General features: G+C 42.6%; 1 protein-coding gene across 3 annotated transcripts in view; it reads left to right on the plus strand.

The window, feature by feature from the left end:
• The window catches only part of gpd2 (glycerol-3-phosphate dehydrogenase 2 (mitochondrial)), a 139,207-nt gene that overhangs the window by 20,389 nt on the left and 100,306 nt on the right, over positions 1-18,512 (plus strand). For all 3 annotated transcript variants that reach the window (XM_072261962.1, XM_072261965.1, XM_072261963.1), the window contains exon 2: positions 504-613. In XM_072261962.1, the coding sequence (XP_072118063.1) occupies positions 512-613 (102 nt within the window). In that variant the 5' untranslated portion in view covers positions 504-511. The remainder of the gene's footprint in view (positions 1-503; positions 614-18,512) is intronic.

Consider the following 18,512-nt stretch of genomic DNA (forward strand, 5'->3'; position numbering starts at 1 on the left):
GTGAGTAGCTGGTGCGTATCACAAGTCCTGGTTATGCAACCACTGACACCAGGCAGACAATTTCTGAAGAGTATTGATTATGGCTGGGGTCACTCATCTTGTAAAGGCACTGCCCAGAAGAAGGCAGTAGCAAACTATTTCTGTAGAAAAATTTGCCAAGAACTATCATGGTTCCATGATTGTCTAAATCATACAACACAGCATATAATGAATAAATATCCATTATTTAGTTATTTTATTGTGAATGATGTCCACAACTCATACCGTAATGTTATGTGGAATAATTTTAAATACAGACAATTATCTCATGAAAATCCTTTTGCTTCTTTTCCTGAACAAGTTAGCTCTGTTTCTTTTCTCACAGGAGTTACCTGATCTGTTGGGTGTTTCCAGTATAATCTACTTTTATTTTGTTACATTCTCTGATGTCTTTTATTCATAGTTTAAATAAAATTTTTTAAATGCCTGCAAATTTGAGTGATACTTGTGATTTTGTATTTCAGAAAACAAGATGGCATTTCAAAAGATTGCTGGAGGGGTATTTCTTCTTGGGGGCAGCACCCTGACAACAATTTTAGGTCTTTCCCAGATAATTGACAGCAGGACAAAGGGGGTAAGTTTTCCTTCATTCTTTTTATCAGAGGTAAAATAAAACCACGTAAAGTGAAAATTATACCTTGTATGCCTTATAATCCTTGTATTATGCCTTGTATTCTGTCTGGGTAGCCTTGAACCTGATAGCATGAAAATAGATTTTTTCTGGATAAAAACAACATTCCCTCCCCCCTCCCCCCTTCTCCTATCCCCCACTTTGGCCTTTTATCTCTCCGCACCTGCCTATCACCTTCCCCTTGGGTCCCTCTTTCCCTTTCTCCTATGGTACACTCTCCTCTCAAGCAGATTCCTTCCTCTCCAGCCCTTCACCTGTTTCACCCACCTGGCTTCACCTATCCCCTTCTAACTAGCCTCCTTCCCCTCACTTCTCCCTTCCTTTGTCCTGAAGAGGGGTCTCTGCCCAAAACACCAACTGCTTATTAATTTCCATAGATGTTGCCTGACCTGCTGAGTTCCTCCAGCATTTTGCGTGTGTGTTTCTACAGAGAAAGTTGATTGGGTCAGCTTCTCTGGCATCTGATATACAACTGGACAATGTGAGGCCTTGTATGTTTTCATGGGTGCACTTGTCTACGTATTGATTGCACATCATAAGCAGTTTATTTTTAATGAGCCATTAATCCTGCGTCTCCAGGTCAGAACAGCCAGAGCAATCATGTTTCGACTTGGGGCCATCAGCCAGGCTAGGTGAGGTGATTTTAGATGCATGCTAGGGTGTCTGTGAACCAGTACTCAGCACTCGTCTGTTTCTCATCAGTGTACCATCATCATTATTATATGACGTGTCATATGATGTAGGCGATCATCATCCCATGGCCATGATTGTTCTTGACAACGTTTTCTTCTACAGAAGTGGTTTGCCATTGCCTTCTTCTGGGCAATGTCTTTACAAGATGGGTGACCCCAGCCATTATAAGATAGCAAGCACACATAAGGTATCAGCAAAATACAGTCACAAAAACATAGTCCAAGACCCTGATTCTATGAATGTTGCAACAATCTGCAATCACACAATCGTCAGAGATTGTCTGCCTGGCTTCAGAGGTTACATAACCAGGACTTGTGATGTGCACCAGCTGCTCATACGACCATCCGCTACCTGCTCCCATAGCTTCACGTGACCCTGATGGGGAGGCTAAGCAGGTGCTACACCTTGCCTAAGGATGACCTGCAGGCCAGCAGATGGAAGGAGCGCTTTACATCTCTTTTGGCAGAGATGTATCTCCAACCCGCTCTCCCCGAGCTTCATTGGCTATTTAAATACAATTTGTGAAGTAAACTTGGAATAAAAATGCATCCCCAGTTGCATGCGATATATGTGGAATATAGTAAGGTTCCAAATGAACTCCTCTGACATTCAGGTTCATCGATGAAGTCATTGGGTCAAAACTACTGGATGTAACAATAGTGAAAGACAGATACCGTCACCAAATCAAGGCATGCAACTGCAAATGAATTTCAAGTTCAAGTTTAATTGTCACTCAACCATACAAGAATGCCCATGAAAGCAGCCAAACAAACGTGTTTTTGAGGTCAAGGTACAAAACACCACACCAACAGTCACACACAGCACAAGGCCCATGTAGCACACACAAGATATCAGCAAAATACAGTCACAAAAATATAGACCAAGACCCTGATTCCATGAATGTTGCAACAATCTGCGATCAAACACTTGCTTGTCTTTTGTCGAGCGAACACTGGCGGCAACACCGACTCCAGCTTGGATGTCAATCCACACCGCTACCCGTGGAGCATACCGACTCTGATGCCTCTCTCCTGGGTAGCTGTAAACAGGCGGCACTGCAGCTTGAGGCTTAGTACTTCTTATGACTGAGGCTACACAACTCCCTCACTGTCTGCTGGTAAATCACCCCCTTGGTGTCCTTTTTCTTCCTTTTTGTAGCATACCACACTTGCTGTGATTATATGTGATCTGCCTGTTACAGATCCTATAGATAGATCTGCCAGGTTTTATGCTCACCAGCAAGACATATCAGAAAGCAGAATTTCCAGCATGTTGTTTAAGGTGCTAGGAACTGATTTAAACACCTAATCTTCTTAATCTGCGAAAGATACCATGAAAAATCTTACTCTTTGGAAAATCATTTGGTGCCACTTCGGCCAGTTATGAAGTTGCCCCGATAGTCCCAGCAGGTGTGTTACAATGCTGTGTTAAGATCAGGTTCAGGTTCTGTTGTATCCTTCTATGCGGACTGGCATCCATTGCAGCACTTGCTGGCTCTGAGGTGCAGGTTTAAGAGCTCTACTATTAGATGAGCCACTCTACATGTACAGCCAATACTTGAAAAAAACATGCAGCCATCCGCCAACTGTGAAAAGAGTGGACAGCCAGCGCCTCTTCCCCAGGACACCACTGCTCAGTACAAGAGGACTTGGCTTTAAGGTAAGGGGTGGGAAGTTCAAGGGGGATATTAGAGGAAAGTTTTACTCAGAGAGTGGTTGGTGCTGGAATGCACTGCCTGAGTCAGTGGTGGAGGCAGATACACTAGTGAAGTTTAAGAGACTGCTAGACAGGTACATGGAGGAATTTAAGGTGGGGGCTTATATAGCAGGCAGGGTTTGAGGGTCGGCACAACATTGTGGGCCGAAGGGCCTGTATTGTGCTGTACTATTCTATGCTCTATGTTCTAAAATTGAAACAGGGTTAATATTACAATTTGCAGAATTTTCATTCAGTTCTGATGACCTGACATGTTAACTCTTTCTCTTTCCACAAGTGTTGCTTGACGCCGTAAATGTGTCCAGCACGTTCAGATTTCCTGCATCTGCAGGCATTTCATTTTAATTTAAAGTAGAGCTATTGGCTCCTGTGGGCGGATGAAAATGGAAACCGTTCGCCTCCTCCTGAGTGACCACCCAGACAAACGGCCTGCTGCACCAGTGGGCAGCAGTTTTACCTTGTGCGCCTGGTAAGTCAGACGCTTAAACAGAGGCTATATCTTTGCCCTCAGTTAACGTGTACTCACCCATTGGCGGGGTGAGCATTGATTGATATTTGTACAGTGGCTGCTGTGGTAACCATTCTGGATAAGTATCCATCCTGACTTAACGGTGGCCCTGTAGCATAGTGGTTAGCACGACGCTTTACAGTACCAGTGACCCAGGTTCAATTCCCGCTGCTGACTTTAGATTGTACATTCTCCCTGTGACCGTGTGGGTTTCCTCTGGGTACTCTGGTTTCCTCCCATAGTCCAAAGACACACCAGTTGGTAGGTTATTGGTAATTGTAAATTGTCCCATGATTAGGCCAGGGTTAAATCATGGGTTGCTAGGCAGCATGGCACGAGGGGCCTATTCCATGCTGTGTCTCAATAAACAAATAAATTATTGCTGGGTGAAAGTCATGGTGGTCAAATGATGTAATTCAAAGGGAACATCAGCTTCATTTATGTTTTCCCTTCTTATCTTCAGTGCCATTTTCATTCTTCATTTCTGTTCAAGTAGTAATAAGGTGGATGAATTGAAAGTGCAGATTGTTATTAATGATTATGATATAGTTGGGATCACAGAGACATGGCTCCAGGGTGACCAAGGATGGGAGCTCAATGTTCAGGGATATTCAATATTCAGGAGGGATAGACATGAAGGAAGGGGAGGTGGGGTGGCGTTGCTGGTTAAAGAAGAGATTAACGCAATAGAAAGGAAGGACATAGGCCGGGAAGATGTGGAATCGATATGGGTAGAGCTGCGTAACACTAAGGGGCAGAAGACGCTGGTGGGAGTTGTGTACAGGCCACCTAACAGTAGTAGTGAGGTCAGAGATGGTATTAAACAGGAAATTAGAAATGTGTGCAATAAAGGAACAGCAGTTATAATGGGTGACTTCAATCTACATGTAGATTGGGTGAACCAAATTGGTAAAGGTGCTGAGGAAGAGGATTTCTTGGAATGTATGCGAGATGGTTTTTTGAACCAACCTGTCGAGGAACCAACTAGAGAGCAGGCTATTCTGGACTGGGTTTTGAGCAATGAGGAAGGGTTAATTAGCAATCTTGTCGTGGGAGGCCCCTTGGGTAAGAGTGACCATAATATGGTGGAATTCTTCATTAAGATGGAGAGTAACATAGTTAATTCAGAAACAAAGGTTCTGAACTTAAAGAGGGGTAACTTTGAAGGTATGAGACGTGAATTAGCTAAGATAGACTGGCAAATGACACTTAAAGGATTGACGGTGGATATGCAATGGCAAGCATTTAAAGGTTGCATGGATGAACTACAACAATTGTTCATCCCAGTTTGGCAAAAGAATAAATCAAGGAAGGTAGTGCACCCGTGGCTGACAAGAGAAATTAGGGATAGTATCAATTCCAAAGAAGAAGCATACAAATTAGCCAGAGAAAGTGGCTCACCTGAGGACTGGGAGAAATTCAGAGTTCAGCAGAGGAGGACAAAGGGCTTAATTAGGAAGGGGAAAAAAGATTATGAGAGAAAACTGACAGGGAACATAAAAACTGACTGTAAAAGCTTTTATAGATATGTAAAAAGGAAAAGACGGTATAAAGACAAATGCAGGTCCCCTACAGACAAAAACAGGTGAATTGATTATGGGGAGCAAGGACATGGCAGACCAATTGAATAATTACTTTGGTTCTGTCTTCACTAAGGAGGACATAAATAAGCTTCCAGAAATAGTAGGGGACAGAGGGTCCAGTGAGATGGAGGAACTGAGCGAAATACATGTTAGTAGGGAAGTGGTGTTAGGTAAATTGAAGGGATTGAAGGCAGATAAATCCCCAGGGCCAGATGGTCTGCATCCTAGATTGCTTAAGGAAGTAGCCCAAGAAATAGTGGATGCATTAGTGATAATTTTTCAAAACTCGTTAGATTCTGGACTAGTTCCTGAGGATTGGCTAATGTAACCCCACTTTTTAAAAAAGGAGGGAGAGAGAAACCGGGGAATTATAGACCGGTTAGCCTAACGTCGGTGGTGGGGAAACTGCTGAAGTCAGTTATCAAAGATGTGATAACAGCACATTTGGAAAGCGGTGAAATCATCGGACAAAGTCAGCATGGATTTGTGAAAGGAAAATCATGTCTGACGAATCTCATAGAATTTTTTGAGGATGTAACTAGTAGAGTGGATAGGGGAGAACCAGTGGATGTGGTATATTTGGATTTTCAAAAGGCTTTTGACAAGGTCCCACACAGGAGATTAGTGTGCAAACTTAAAGCACACGGTATTGGGGGTAAGGTATTGATGTGGTTGGAGAATTGGTTAGCAGACAGGAAGCAAAGAGTGGGAATAAACGGGACCTTTTCAGAATGGCAGGCGGTGACTAGTGGGGTACCGCAAGGCTCAGTGCTGGGACCTCAGTTGTTTACAATATATATGAATGACTTGGATGAGGGAATTAAATGCAGCATCTCCAAGTTTGCGGATGACACGAAGCTGGGTGGCAGTGTTAGCTGTGAGGAGGATGCTAAGAGGATGCAGAGTGACTTGGATAGGTTGGGTGAGTGGGCAAATTCATGGCAGATGCAATTTAATGTGGATAAATGTGAAGTTATCCACTTTGGTGGCAAAAATAGGAAAACAGATTATTATCTGAATGGTGGCCGATTAGGAAAAGGGGAGGTGCAACGAGACCTGGGTGTCATTATACACCAGTCATTGAAAGTGGGCATGCAGATACAGCAGGCGGTGAAAAAGGCGAATGGTATGCTGGCATTTATAGCGAGAGGATTCGAGCACAGGAGCAGGGAGGTACTACTGCAGTTGTACAAGGCCTTGGTGAGACCACACCTGGAGTATTGTGTGCAGTTTTGGTCCCCTAATCTGAGGAAAGACATCCTTGCCATAGAGGGAGTACAAAGAAGGTTCACCAGATTGATTCCTGGGATGGCAGGACTTTCATATGAAGAAAGACTGGATGAACTGGGCTTGTACTCATTGGAATTTAGAAGATTGAGGGGGGATCTGATTGAAACTTATAAAATCCTAAAGGGATTGGACAGGCTAGATGCAGGAAGATTGTTCCCGATGTTGGGGAAGTCCAGAACAAGGGGTCACAGTTTGAGGATAGAGGGGAAGCCTTTTAGGACCGAGATTAGGAAAAACTTCTTCACACAGAGAGTGGTGAATCTGTGGAATTCTCTGCCACAGGAAACAGTTGAGGCCAGTTCATTGGCTATATTTAAGAGGGAGTTAGATATGGCCCTTGTGGCTACGGGTATCAGGGGGTATGGAGGGAAGGCTGGGGCGGGGTTCTGAGTTGGATGATCAGCCATGATCATAATAAATGGCGGTGCAGGCTCGAAGGGCCGAATGGCCTACTCCTGCACCTATTTTCTATGTTTCTATTAAGTATAATATGTTCAGAGTGCTTGTTCTCTCTCCAGCCCAAAGCTCTTTCTTTCTGAACCTTCTCCACAGACTCTGCTGTGTCCACAATGCCCAACACCCAGGAGCAGGGGCAAGTGATCTTAGCTTTCTCTTTCTGCACTGGGTGAGTGCAGGTGGCAGGGATTCTGAGGAGAAGATTTGAGCAATGGGTTGTGTTCCAGGAGACACAGACTGGCAAAGTTTGCATGATCACTTTTTATTTTGCATTGTTGAGAGCAATGGAAGAGCAGCTTGTAGATCTGGACATGAGTGCACTTATAATGAGTTCTCTTTAAAATGCCCAGACTTTATCATTCAGTCATGAAATCTGGTCTACCAAAAATTATTTAACTAAAATAAAGCACTGGAAAGACATTTGCTTGGAAAAAAATCTGAGGAGCGTAAAATGATGTGAATTGCAAATAGTTAATGCAAAGAAAAGGCCTCACATTAAATGAATATTTGTCACTCATCAACAGTTAATTAAAACTTAGATCACCTTCAGCAGCTGTTCAAACTAATCATATGAAAAAATAAATATTTGGATAGTCTCTGTCAGTCTCTACCTCTTTCATTCTCTTTTTATTCTCTCTCAGCAATTCGTTTGAAAGTTGGTTGAACTCTATCCAAAATCATGATCCATTGGTATTTGAAATGGTTTTAGAGTGTTGAAATACTACTGATTACACATTTAATTATGAAATACTGCTGTCCCAATTTGACTACAGTATATTTCAAGTCATTGACAGATTGTCTCTGCTTTTGGGTGTTATTGCTACAGAGCTGTGTAAACTTGTGTTCTTCCCAACTTTGTCCTGTTTTGCTTGTTTCTGAGGTGTGCAGAATCTAGAAAGAAAAAGTAGACATTTCTTCACAGGTTGTGTCTTTCACTTCACTACATCACCCCCACAAAATCCCCTGGATTTTGTTTTTGAGCATTTGGAGATAAATTCTAAATGCATTTTTAACACCAGTTCTGGGGTGGGGGAGTGGGTTATAAGAACGAGATCACTGTGCTGTCTGTGGTGGTAGAAGTCATCTCATGTGTTCACTTGGTTCCCTGGAAGCCATTAAAATAGCTTAGCGACCCTTCCTTGTGGGAGGATGGAGATCTTTCAATAAATAATCTCCGATTGTATATGTAATATATTTTTTCTTTCTATTGTACAAGTAAAATTTACACAACATAATAACATAAAGGTTTATGTCATAGAAAAGTACAGCACAGAAACAGGCCCTTCAGTCCATCTAGTCCATGCTGAAACCATTTAAACTGCCTATTCCCACATCCCTCCATACCCTGAACCATCCATGTACCCTATCCAAACTTCACTTAAACGTTGAAATCAAGCTTGCATGCACCCCTTGTGTTGGCAGCGCATTCCACACTCTCACAACCCTCTGAGTGTTGTCCCTCATGTTCCCCTTAAACTTTTCACCTTTCACCCTTAACCTGTGACCTCAGTGGAAAGGGCCTGCTTGCATTTACACCTCATCATTTTATATATCTGTATGTTAAATACAGGCAAAATATAATATATGGAACTGAATCTACTTTATTGAAAACACATTCTTGGTGAAATTTGCTGTATTTTTGTTGTAGTTTTTTCTAAGCTACATCTGAAATCCAGCTATAATTACACTTCTGACATTACCACAATGTGAAAAGAAAGAATTTTCTCATTTTGTTTTTTCCGATCAGGATACAAATGACCTGGAGGGCATTGCATTTTTAGCAGCAAATTTTCTAAATGGAATGAGAAATATTGACCTTTTTGTAGGGTTGGTCATAATCCAAAATGCTAGCATTAATTGAAATGTAGAAAGAGTTCTCTTATCAGAATGTGGCACAAAGTTTGGCATTGTATTCTAAAATACACTCTTCTTGACTTGATGTCATTAAGTGTTGAAATGTTAACAGACACAGAGAAAACCCAGTGCAAATAAACTAAGGTACAAGATCATAACAAGGTGGATTATGAGGTCAAGGGTCCATTTTATCATACCGGGGAACCATATAGTAGTTTTAATAGTAGTTTTATTACAGCAGGGTAGGAGCTGCCCTTGAGCCTGGTGGTGAGTGCTTTTAGGCTTTTGTATCTTCTGCCTGATGGACGAGGGGAGGAGGGGAGGAGGGAGGATGTCTGTGGTGAGTGTGGGTTTAGTTATGATGGCTGCTTTGCTGAGGCAGTGGGAATTATAAACAGAGTCCATAGAAAAGAGGCTGGCTTCGGTGATGTGCTATGTGCACATCTCTCTGCAGGTTCTTGTGGTCACAGGCAGTGCAGTTGACATACCATGCTGTTGTGCATCTAGATATGGCTCATCAATAAAAATTGGTAAGGGTCGACAGGGTCATGCCAAATTTCTTCAGTCTTCTGAGGAAGTAGAGATGTGGGTGATCTTTCTGGGCCATGGGGTCGCTGGCCCAGGACAGGCTGTTGGCGAGGTTCACTCCTAGGAACTTGAAGCTCTCAACCCCAACATCATTGAAGTGGACAAGAACATGCATCACACCCATTCCTAAAGTCAATGACCAGCTCTTTTGATTTGCTGACATTGAGGGAAAAGTTATCATTCTGACATGTCATGGCCCTCTATGGAATTTACTTATGTGGAATCTTGTACACAGAGGTAGAGGTCAATCTGGCCACAGTTGTGAATGTACAGGGAATAGAGTAGAGTAGGGGGTTGAGGATGCAACCTTATGGAATGCCAGTGTATATAATAATGATGACGATAGTGTTGCTGCCTATACCTACTAACTACAGTCTGTTGTTCAGGAAATCAAGGATCCAGTTGTAGAGGGAGGTGTTGACTCCCAGAGTCCAGAGATTGGTAATCAGTTTGCTTGGAATTATAGCACTGAAAGCAGAACTGTAGTCAATAACATAGGTGCATTTACTGGCCAGATGCCCCCCGCCCCCCAAATGAGTGTATGGTCAGGGAGTTAGTCCTGATGAAGGGTCTCGGCCCGAAATGTCGACTGTACCTCTTCCTAGAGATGCTGCCTGGCCTTCTGCATTCACCAGCAACTTTTATGTGTGGTGCTTGAAATTCCAGCATCTGCAGATTTCCTCATGTTTGTGTTGAAATATCAGGAGAGGGATTCATCATCGGAACCAGGAAAATGGGAAGCTACATACAAAGTACTGGAAGAACTCAGCAAGCCAGGCAGCATCAGTGGAGGGAAATGAGCAGTCGATATTTTGAGTCAGTTCTGTGTCCCACAAGGGCTACTTCAGCTTTCAGTTGTTTGTCACTTTAAATCTCTGTCCTGCTCCCTGTCGGACCTCACTAATTTTGACCCCGAACATAGCCCATTATGAGTTTGATGAGCTGTACCTCATCTTTTAAGCACTTTGCAGCCTTTGGGGCTCTATTGAATTTAACAAGTGCAGCTAAGTCCTATTTTAACTCCACTGATATGGCTGCATTTTTCTGTGATTTTTATTTATAAATGCCTCTAAAAATGTATTTTCCCATCTGTGCAACTTAAAACACATCTTTTCTCACTGTCACAGATCTGTGGAAGGATGCTTGACCTGAAAAATTAGCTCTATTCTTCCCGCTTATGTACCTGATCTGTTGAGAGTTTCCAGCATTGTATGTTTGTGATCTGGGGCAGGGGTTCCCATCCTATTTTATGCCACTGACTCCTACCATTAACCGAGGGCTCCATGGACCCCTGGTTGGGAACCCCTGATCTAGAGTAACATTTTTTCATTCTGCACTTTTGCTGTTTCCCATTTTCAAGGTACACCCAATTACTGTATAATTGAACAAATGTGGAACACTTTGAAAAACTAACCATTAACAATGCTCAGAGTGAAAACTGGCTGAGCTGAACTTGGTCAGAGAAACTCAGACTGTTTTTTTAAAAAAAAAGGGGGACATGTGCTTAATATTGGAACCTTATGTTCTTAAAATGTGTACCACTGCCTCCACCTCTGTGGCATTCAAGAAACATAGAAAACCTACAGCACAATACAGGCCCTTTGGCCCACAATGCTGTGCTGAACATGTACTTACTTTAGAAATTACCTAGGGCTACCAATAGCCCTCTATTTTTCTAAGCTCTATGTACCTATCCAGGAGTCTCTTAAAAGACCCTATCGTTTCCGCCTCCACCACTGTCACCAGCAGCCCATTCCACATACTCACCATTGTGTAAAAAAAACACTTACCCCTGACATCTCCTCTGTACCTACTTCCAAGCACGTTAAAACTATGCCCTCTCGTGTTAGCCATTTCAGACCTAGGAAAAAGCCTCTGACTATCCACATGATCAATGCCTCTACATGGACAGTTTCTTAAATGGGCAGGATTTGAAGAATTAAGCAGATTAATTCCTTGGGAAACATAATTGCAAGGAAAATACTTAACAGTTAAGAATAGGAGAATTAGGATGAGATTGCACAGTGCTTCTTATGTTCCTCGTAATTCACATTAGACAACAGTGAGTGTTTTAACATTATACAGAGGAGACATTTTTAAACATTAAAATCACCTTGTACAATTAGATCGTCACCTGCAGTCCCCGGTCAGTTCGGATTGCCAACATTATCTCCACAAACTCCTTCAGCGTAGGTGCACTGCGAGGCTGTGTGCTTAGCTACCTGCTCTACTCGCTTTACACTTACGACTGTGTGGCTAAGCACAGCTCCAGTGCCATATTTAAGTTTGTTGATGACACCACTGTCATAGGTGTTGACAAATCAGCATATAGGAGGGAGACTGAAAATCTGGCTGAGTGGTACCACAACACCAACCTCTTACTCAATATCAGCAAGACCAAGGAGCTCATCTACATAGTTCAGGAACAGTTGTTACCCCTCAACCATTACATTACACTCACTACCTTCTGATTGTACTGTACAACCAGTCAGAAGGTTGTAAGTTCCACTGGAGAAACTGAAGCACAGCAACAGGAGAACTGGTGCAGTGATATGGAGGAAAACTCCCTCTCCACTGTCCTATTACATACTCCCAGGGCAGTTACAACACTGAGATGATTGCTTGATTGGAAGTGCCTGTGCTCAATCAAGGTGCAAAACTGGAAAGGTGTTTTCTCCCAATTTCCTGCCTTTTATTGGTGATGTTGTTAGCTAAGATCATCATTGGCTTTTTCAAACTTTGCAGCTTCTGTCACCAAGGTTATTTATTTCTACTTGTGTAACATTGACCATTTCTCATTCTCACTACTGGCAAAACCTCATTCCCACTTCAGACAACAAACATCAAGGTTGCTGGTGAACGCAGCAGGCCAGGCAGCATCTCTAGGAGGAGGTACAGTCGACGTTTCAGGCCGAGACCCTGCGTCAGGACTAACTGAAAGAAGAGATAGTGCTTCCTTCAGTTAGTCCTGACGCAGGGTCTCGGCCTGAAACGTCGACTGTACCTCCTCCTAGAGATGCTGCCTGGCCTGCTGCGTTCACCAGCAACTTTGATGTGTGTTGCTTGAATTTCCAGCATCTGCAGAATTCCTCGTGTTTGCGTTCCCACTTCAGACACTGATTGCTCCAATGGTCTCACCAACTTCGAATGGTTTAACGTACACAGACCCAACCTCACTGTAAACTCCAAACTTGTACATTTTTCTGTGATGTTCAGCTGTCACCTTCAGCCATAATGTTTCATTCATTTAACTATCCTAATTTTGTGCAGCATTGCCCAACCTGCACGGTGACTTGCTGTAACTCAGCTGTTCTGATACCTAGCTCATACTGCTCCACCTTTGGCTTCTACACTAACATGCCAAAGCCGTCAACCTTCCCATTTCTCTACTTGCCTTCCAAACACCCGTCACTTTAAATCCATGTTGCTGTTTTTGTCCCTCTGACCTGTTCTGGGAAATGCTCCTTCAGTGATGTTTCTATGAAAGTGCAAATACTAGAATTGTTCTCTGTCACCACAGTATTAATGAGGGTATTACTAAACTCTTTTGGCGTTCATAGTCATAGTCATACTTTATTGATCCTGGGGGAAATTGGTTTTTGTTACAGTTGCACCATAAATAATAAATAGTAATAGAACCATAAATAGTTAAATAGTAATATGTAAATTATGCCAGTAAATTTTTAAATAAGTCCAGGACCAGCCTATTGGCTCATTCAAAAGTTCAACTACAAAAGGACATGCTTCATTTTACCATTGTGTTGTTATTTTTGTAGTACCTACACCTTATCCTACCATAAGAAAAACGGTGTATTTATAGTGTGAGAGGGGGTGACATCGTAGTGCAGTGGTTAGCACCACGATCTACGGTACCAGAGACCTGGGTTCAATTCCCAACTGCTGCCTATAAGGAGTTTCTATGTTCTCTCCATGATCGCATGGGTTTCCACCGAGTGCTCCAGTTTTCTTCCACAGTGTGAAGATGTTCCAGTTAGTAGGTTAATTGGTCATTGTAAATTGCCCTGTGATTAGGCTAGGGTTGAAACGGGAGTTGTTGGGCAGCGCAGCTCAAAGGGCTGTATCTCAATAAATTTAAAAAAAACATTTCATCTCATTTGCTAAATGCTCCAACGCATTTTTTGCTAGTTTGGAAGTTATGTCGTTATCATATTGTCAGAAGTTTTAGTGGCTAATCTGCTCATGTCAGTTTCCCACAATGTGATTGAATTCATAGCATTTGTGTTGATGGGACAGCAATAATTATTGGTCAAGGCATTTTCCCTGCAAAGTAATCCCATGGAATATTTTGTCCAGTTGGGAAGATTTAACAATTTATTCAAAAGTAGTCACATCAGACAGTGCCACACTCTCTTATTGCTACACCGGATTGTTAGCCCAGGTTGGACGAGAACAGAACTTGAACCCATAATTCTCTTGATGTGTAGTTCCACAACTAAAATTTATATTCACATAGTTTAGTTGTGGGTTCAAGTGAGAGCGTCCTTCTTGAGGGTAAATCCACAGGAAGCATCAGCCTGAACAGGGTACCTAGCCAAGTGTAAAAGTGTCTATCCTTGAGTGTTCACTGGGATCTTTCACCTCTCACTTCAGCAATCTGAGGTACCCACCTGCTTCGGGTAGGCTTCAATTATTCCAGTACCCAAGAAGAATGCGGTAATCTGCCCCAATGACTATCGTCCAACAGCTCTTGATGAAGTGAGGAAGTGCTTTGAGAAGTTTGTATGAAACGTATCAACTCCTGCTTGAGAAGAGACTCGGATCTGCTCCGATTTGCCTACTGATGCAAGAGCTTCACAGTAGCTGCCATCTCACTGGCTCTTCGCTCAATCTTAGAACACCTGAACAGCAAAGGTGCGTACATCAGGAATGCTCATCATCGACTACAACTTGGCATTCAATACTATCATCCCCTCAAAATCAATCAATAATCTTCAAATCCTTGGACTCAACACCTCCTCCTGCAACTGGATCCTCGAATACCTCACTTTCAAACCCCAGTCTGTTTGGTTTGTGCTTAGCTCATATTCTACTTGCTTTACACTGGACTTAGAACTGTGAGGCTCCATTGCCCTATTCAAGCTGGCTGACATCACCATTGTCATAGGCCAAATCTAAGGTGGTGACGAATCACCATAAAGGAGGAGGATTGAAAATCTGCCCAAGTAATTCTACAGCAACAACCTCTCACTGAATGTCAGCAAGATCAAGGAGATGATTATTGACTTCAGGAGGAGGAAACCAGAGGCCCGTGAGCCAATCCTAATCAGTGAACCAGAGGTGGAGTTATCATTTTAGAGGATCTGCCCTGGATCTAGCAGGTTAAGTGCCTGTACTTTCTTAGAAATTTGTGAAGATTTGGCATGCCATCTAAAACCTTGACAATCTTCTATCGATGTGTGGTAGAGAGTATATCGACTGTTTACATCATGACCTAGTATGGAAACACTAATGCCCTCATATGGAAAATCTTACAAAAAGTAGTGGATATGGCCCAGTCCATCACAAGTAAAAACCTCTCCACCATTGAGCACATCCACATGGAGTGCTGTCACAGGAAAACAACATCCATCATCAAGGACCCCCACCATCCAGGACATGCTACTACCATCAGACCATCAGGAAGAAGGTACAGGAGCCTCAGGACCTGAACCACCAGCTCAGGGACAGTTATTAACCCTCCAATCACCAGGCTTTTGAGCCAGAGGGGATAACCTCACTCAATTTCACTTTCCCCATCATTGAAATGTTCCCACAACCTACGGACACACTTTCAAGGACTCTTCATCGCACGTTCTTGATATCTATTGCTTATTTTGTAATTATTATTATCTCTTTTTTTCTTTCTTTTTGTATTTGCAAACTGTTGTCTACCCTGTTGGTGCAACCATTCAATTATTCTATTATGGTTATTGGATTTATTGACTATGCTCACAAGAAAATGAATCTCAGGGTTGTATATAGGGATATGTACTTTGATAATAAATTGACTTTGAACTTTATTGTCCTCCTGAATGAAGTGGGAACAGTGCCAAAACAACAGGTTAAATATAGAGGAAAGCTCCCTCTGCACTGTCAGGGCAGTGACAGCACTGGGATGATTGCTTGATTGGGAGCACCTGTGCTCAATCAGGGTGAAGAGTTGCTGCAGAGAAACAAAAGGTATGTTGTAATCCTCGAAGGTTCAGAGTGCTCAAGTGCAGTGCAGATAATTTACACTAATGGAAGGTTTAAAAGAAATAATTGCAAAAGATTACAGTGCCTTGTTTAAAATTTTAAAATGCAGACCAACAGGTGTTCTGCATAGCTCCTGGTCAACTTTCACTGTTATCAAACTTGATGGTGCACATTGTTAGTATTTGAAATCACTTGACTTTCGTAATTTCAAAAAACTTGTTCGGCAACATTCTGAATTGCTGAACTGATTGGTACTCCCTGTAAATATATATTTATGCTCTATTGAAATGTAGTGCATTGAAATCTAACAAACCTTCGCCTCCAATTTTTGGAGATTGGCAATGTGCCAAATTGTGTGGTGAAGACGCCAGTCTTTAGGCATGGTGGCCAGGCTGATTTTTGACTTGAGTCTAAGCTTAAGGTTGTGAAGAGGATAAAGAGGGATATGAAGTAGATCTCAGCAAGCTAAGTGAAAAGAGCTGGGATGTGACAGATGGACAATAACATGAAAAAGTGTGAGATTTTGTGTTTTGACAAGAAAAACATAGAAAAACTTTTTTAAACAGCAGTAAATTTAAATTTCTAAGTTAATATGCAATACCAAAGTATTTCCCTTAAGGGTAAAAATGTATCTTATTGCACTGGTGAGCCACCCTCGAAGGGAAAATTGTGTACAGGTTTGATGTCCACTCAGAATGATAGATTCACTGGATTAGAAAGATTTGTTTTAAGATTAGAGAATCTGTTCCTGTACTCTTCGGAGTTTCTAAGAGTGAAAGGTCATCATAATGCTTACATAACTTGATAGGATTGGTGATGTTCCCTGACTGAGGAGTCTAGAAACGTGTGTGTGGGGGGGCCCTGCCCCAATATAGGGCGGTTGACCACTCAAATGCACAATGAGAAGAAGGCAGACCGCTGTGTTATGTGACTCTCATCTCACCTGGTCAGCTGAGATGAATAGGTAAGGTGCGAGTCACGTAACACATCTGACTGGCTGCCAGCGATCAGAATTTCATCTTGTAAATTGGGTGTGTGGGATTTCTGCTCTCAGTTGTGCAAGTGGGTCTGGAGAGCCAAGGGTTCTTTGTCGGGTTGGGACATCCAATAAAGGGCACAAAGAAAGGAACCTGGGTCTTTTCTGACCCAATGTGCGATAGAGAAACTCTGTCACTGTTTTCATTATACTGGCCATCAGTCTAATTCTTAGGCAAGTCCTGTTGCCATTGGCAGGCCCTCATTCATTTATTCATTTATTTGTTTATTGATTGATTGAGATATGGCTTGGAATAAGCCCTTCTGGCCCTTCAAACCATGCCATCCAGCAATTCCCCAATTTAACTATAGCCTAATCATGGGACAACTTACAATGACCAATTAACCTACCAACCGGTACGTCTTTGGACTGTGGAAGGAAACTGAAACACCTGGAGGAAACCCATGCGGTCACGGGGAAAATACACAAACTCCTTACAGTAAGGAGTTTATAAACTCGTTACCAGCAGCGACAGGAAATGAACCAGAGTTGCTGGTACTGTAAAGTGTTTACTAACTATTAACCCCACAGTTGAAGCATACCTTGCCAACCAAAGGTGGGTGATTTGATCCCCTGTTCAAAAAGACTAAATTAAAACTGCAGCATGACAGGAAGGCTGTGTGATTAGAAGTGTAAGTTATAGAATTGAAGATCAAGAAAACACTGTTCGGCCCTATTCTTCCATGGTCATTCTATCACTCAGCACCTGGTCCATTGCCCTCTATACCTAAGTGGTTCCTGTGTTCATCTAGAACAGAAGTTCCCAACCTGGGGCCCACAGACCCACTTGCTCAATGGTATTGGCCCTTGGCATCAAAAATGTTGGGAATCCCTGATCTAGAGTGTAGACACTGTTAGCAACCCAGCTTCAAGCACAGTCAGACAGTGGCTGTGTGAGCTAACTGGCCATACACACTTAGCACCATTAGTCACAGTCATGGCTGCTGTGCTGCCACATTAATTATTATTATTTCATTGAACTTGTTTTGTATGTTACATCATTTTTATTATTACAAGAAAGTACAGTACAGTGCAAAAGTCTTGGGCTTGTGTATATAGCTCGGGTTCCTAAGACTTTTGCAGAGTATTGTATTTGTCAACGTGGAGTGGAGAGTGAGTCTGTAAATCTGGTGGGAGCAAAGGATGTTGGGAGTGGGACAGTGTGGGACAGATGGCAGCAACGGGGAAAGAATCCAGGCCACTGGTACTGTAATGACGGTGTGGTCCTGAGAGAAGGTCATTTGATTCCAATCAATTGGTTTATTGATCATTTATTTATTGAGATAAAGCTCAGAATAAGCCCTTCACACCACACTGCCCAACAATCCCCTAGAAATTAAGCACAGTAATTTGAGCCAAATCATGGGAAAAGTTGCAATGACCAATTAACCTACCAACTGGTGGGTGTTTCGATTGTGGGAGGCAATGGGAGCACCCAGAGGAAACCATGTGGTCATGGGGAGAACTAACAAACTCCTTACAGGGAATGGCAGGAATTGAACCTAGGTCGCTTGTACTGTAAAACGTGGTGCTAACCACTACACCACTGTGCAGGCCCATTCTGACTGGCTGCAGAATTACATTATATCATTCTGCTGCTTCCCCCTCCCCCCTTCTCCCTTCCCCCTTCCTCTTTTCTCCAACCACGATTCCCCTTTCCCTGCCTCCTTCCTACTCTCAGTCCACAATAGAGACCCGTATCAGAATCAGGTTAGTCATCACTCAGATATGTCATGAGATTTTTTTTTTGAGTGGCACCAGTATAGTGGAATGCATAAAATTACAACAGTACCATGCCAAAGTCTGAGGCATCCTAGTTATATATGTGTGCTTAAGACTTTTACTCAGTGCTGTAAGTGGAGAATAAAACCAATCTTGCCAAGCTTCCCAGCATTGAATGAAAGGATAACATTTATCATTCTT

The sequence above is a fragment of the Mobula birostris genome, chromosome 6 (assembly GCF_030028105.1).
Source record: "Mobula birostris isolate sMobBir1 chromosome 6, sMobBir1.hap1, whole genome shotgun sequence".
In the NCBI taxonomy this organism is placed as follows: Eukaryota; Metazoa; Chordata; class Chondrichthyes; order Myliobatiformes; family Myliobatidae; genus Mobula; species Mobula birostris.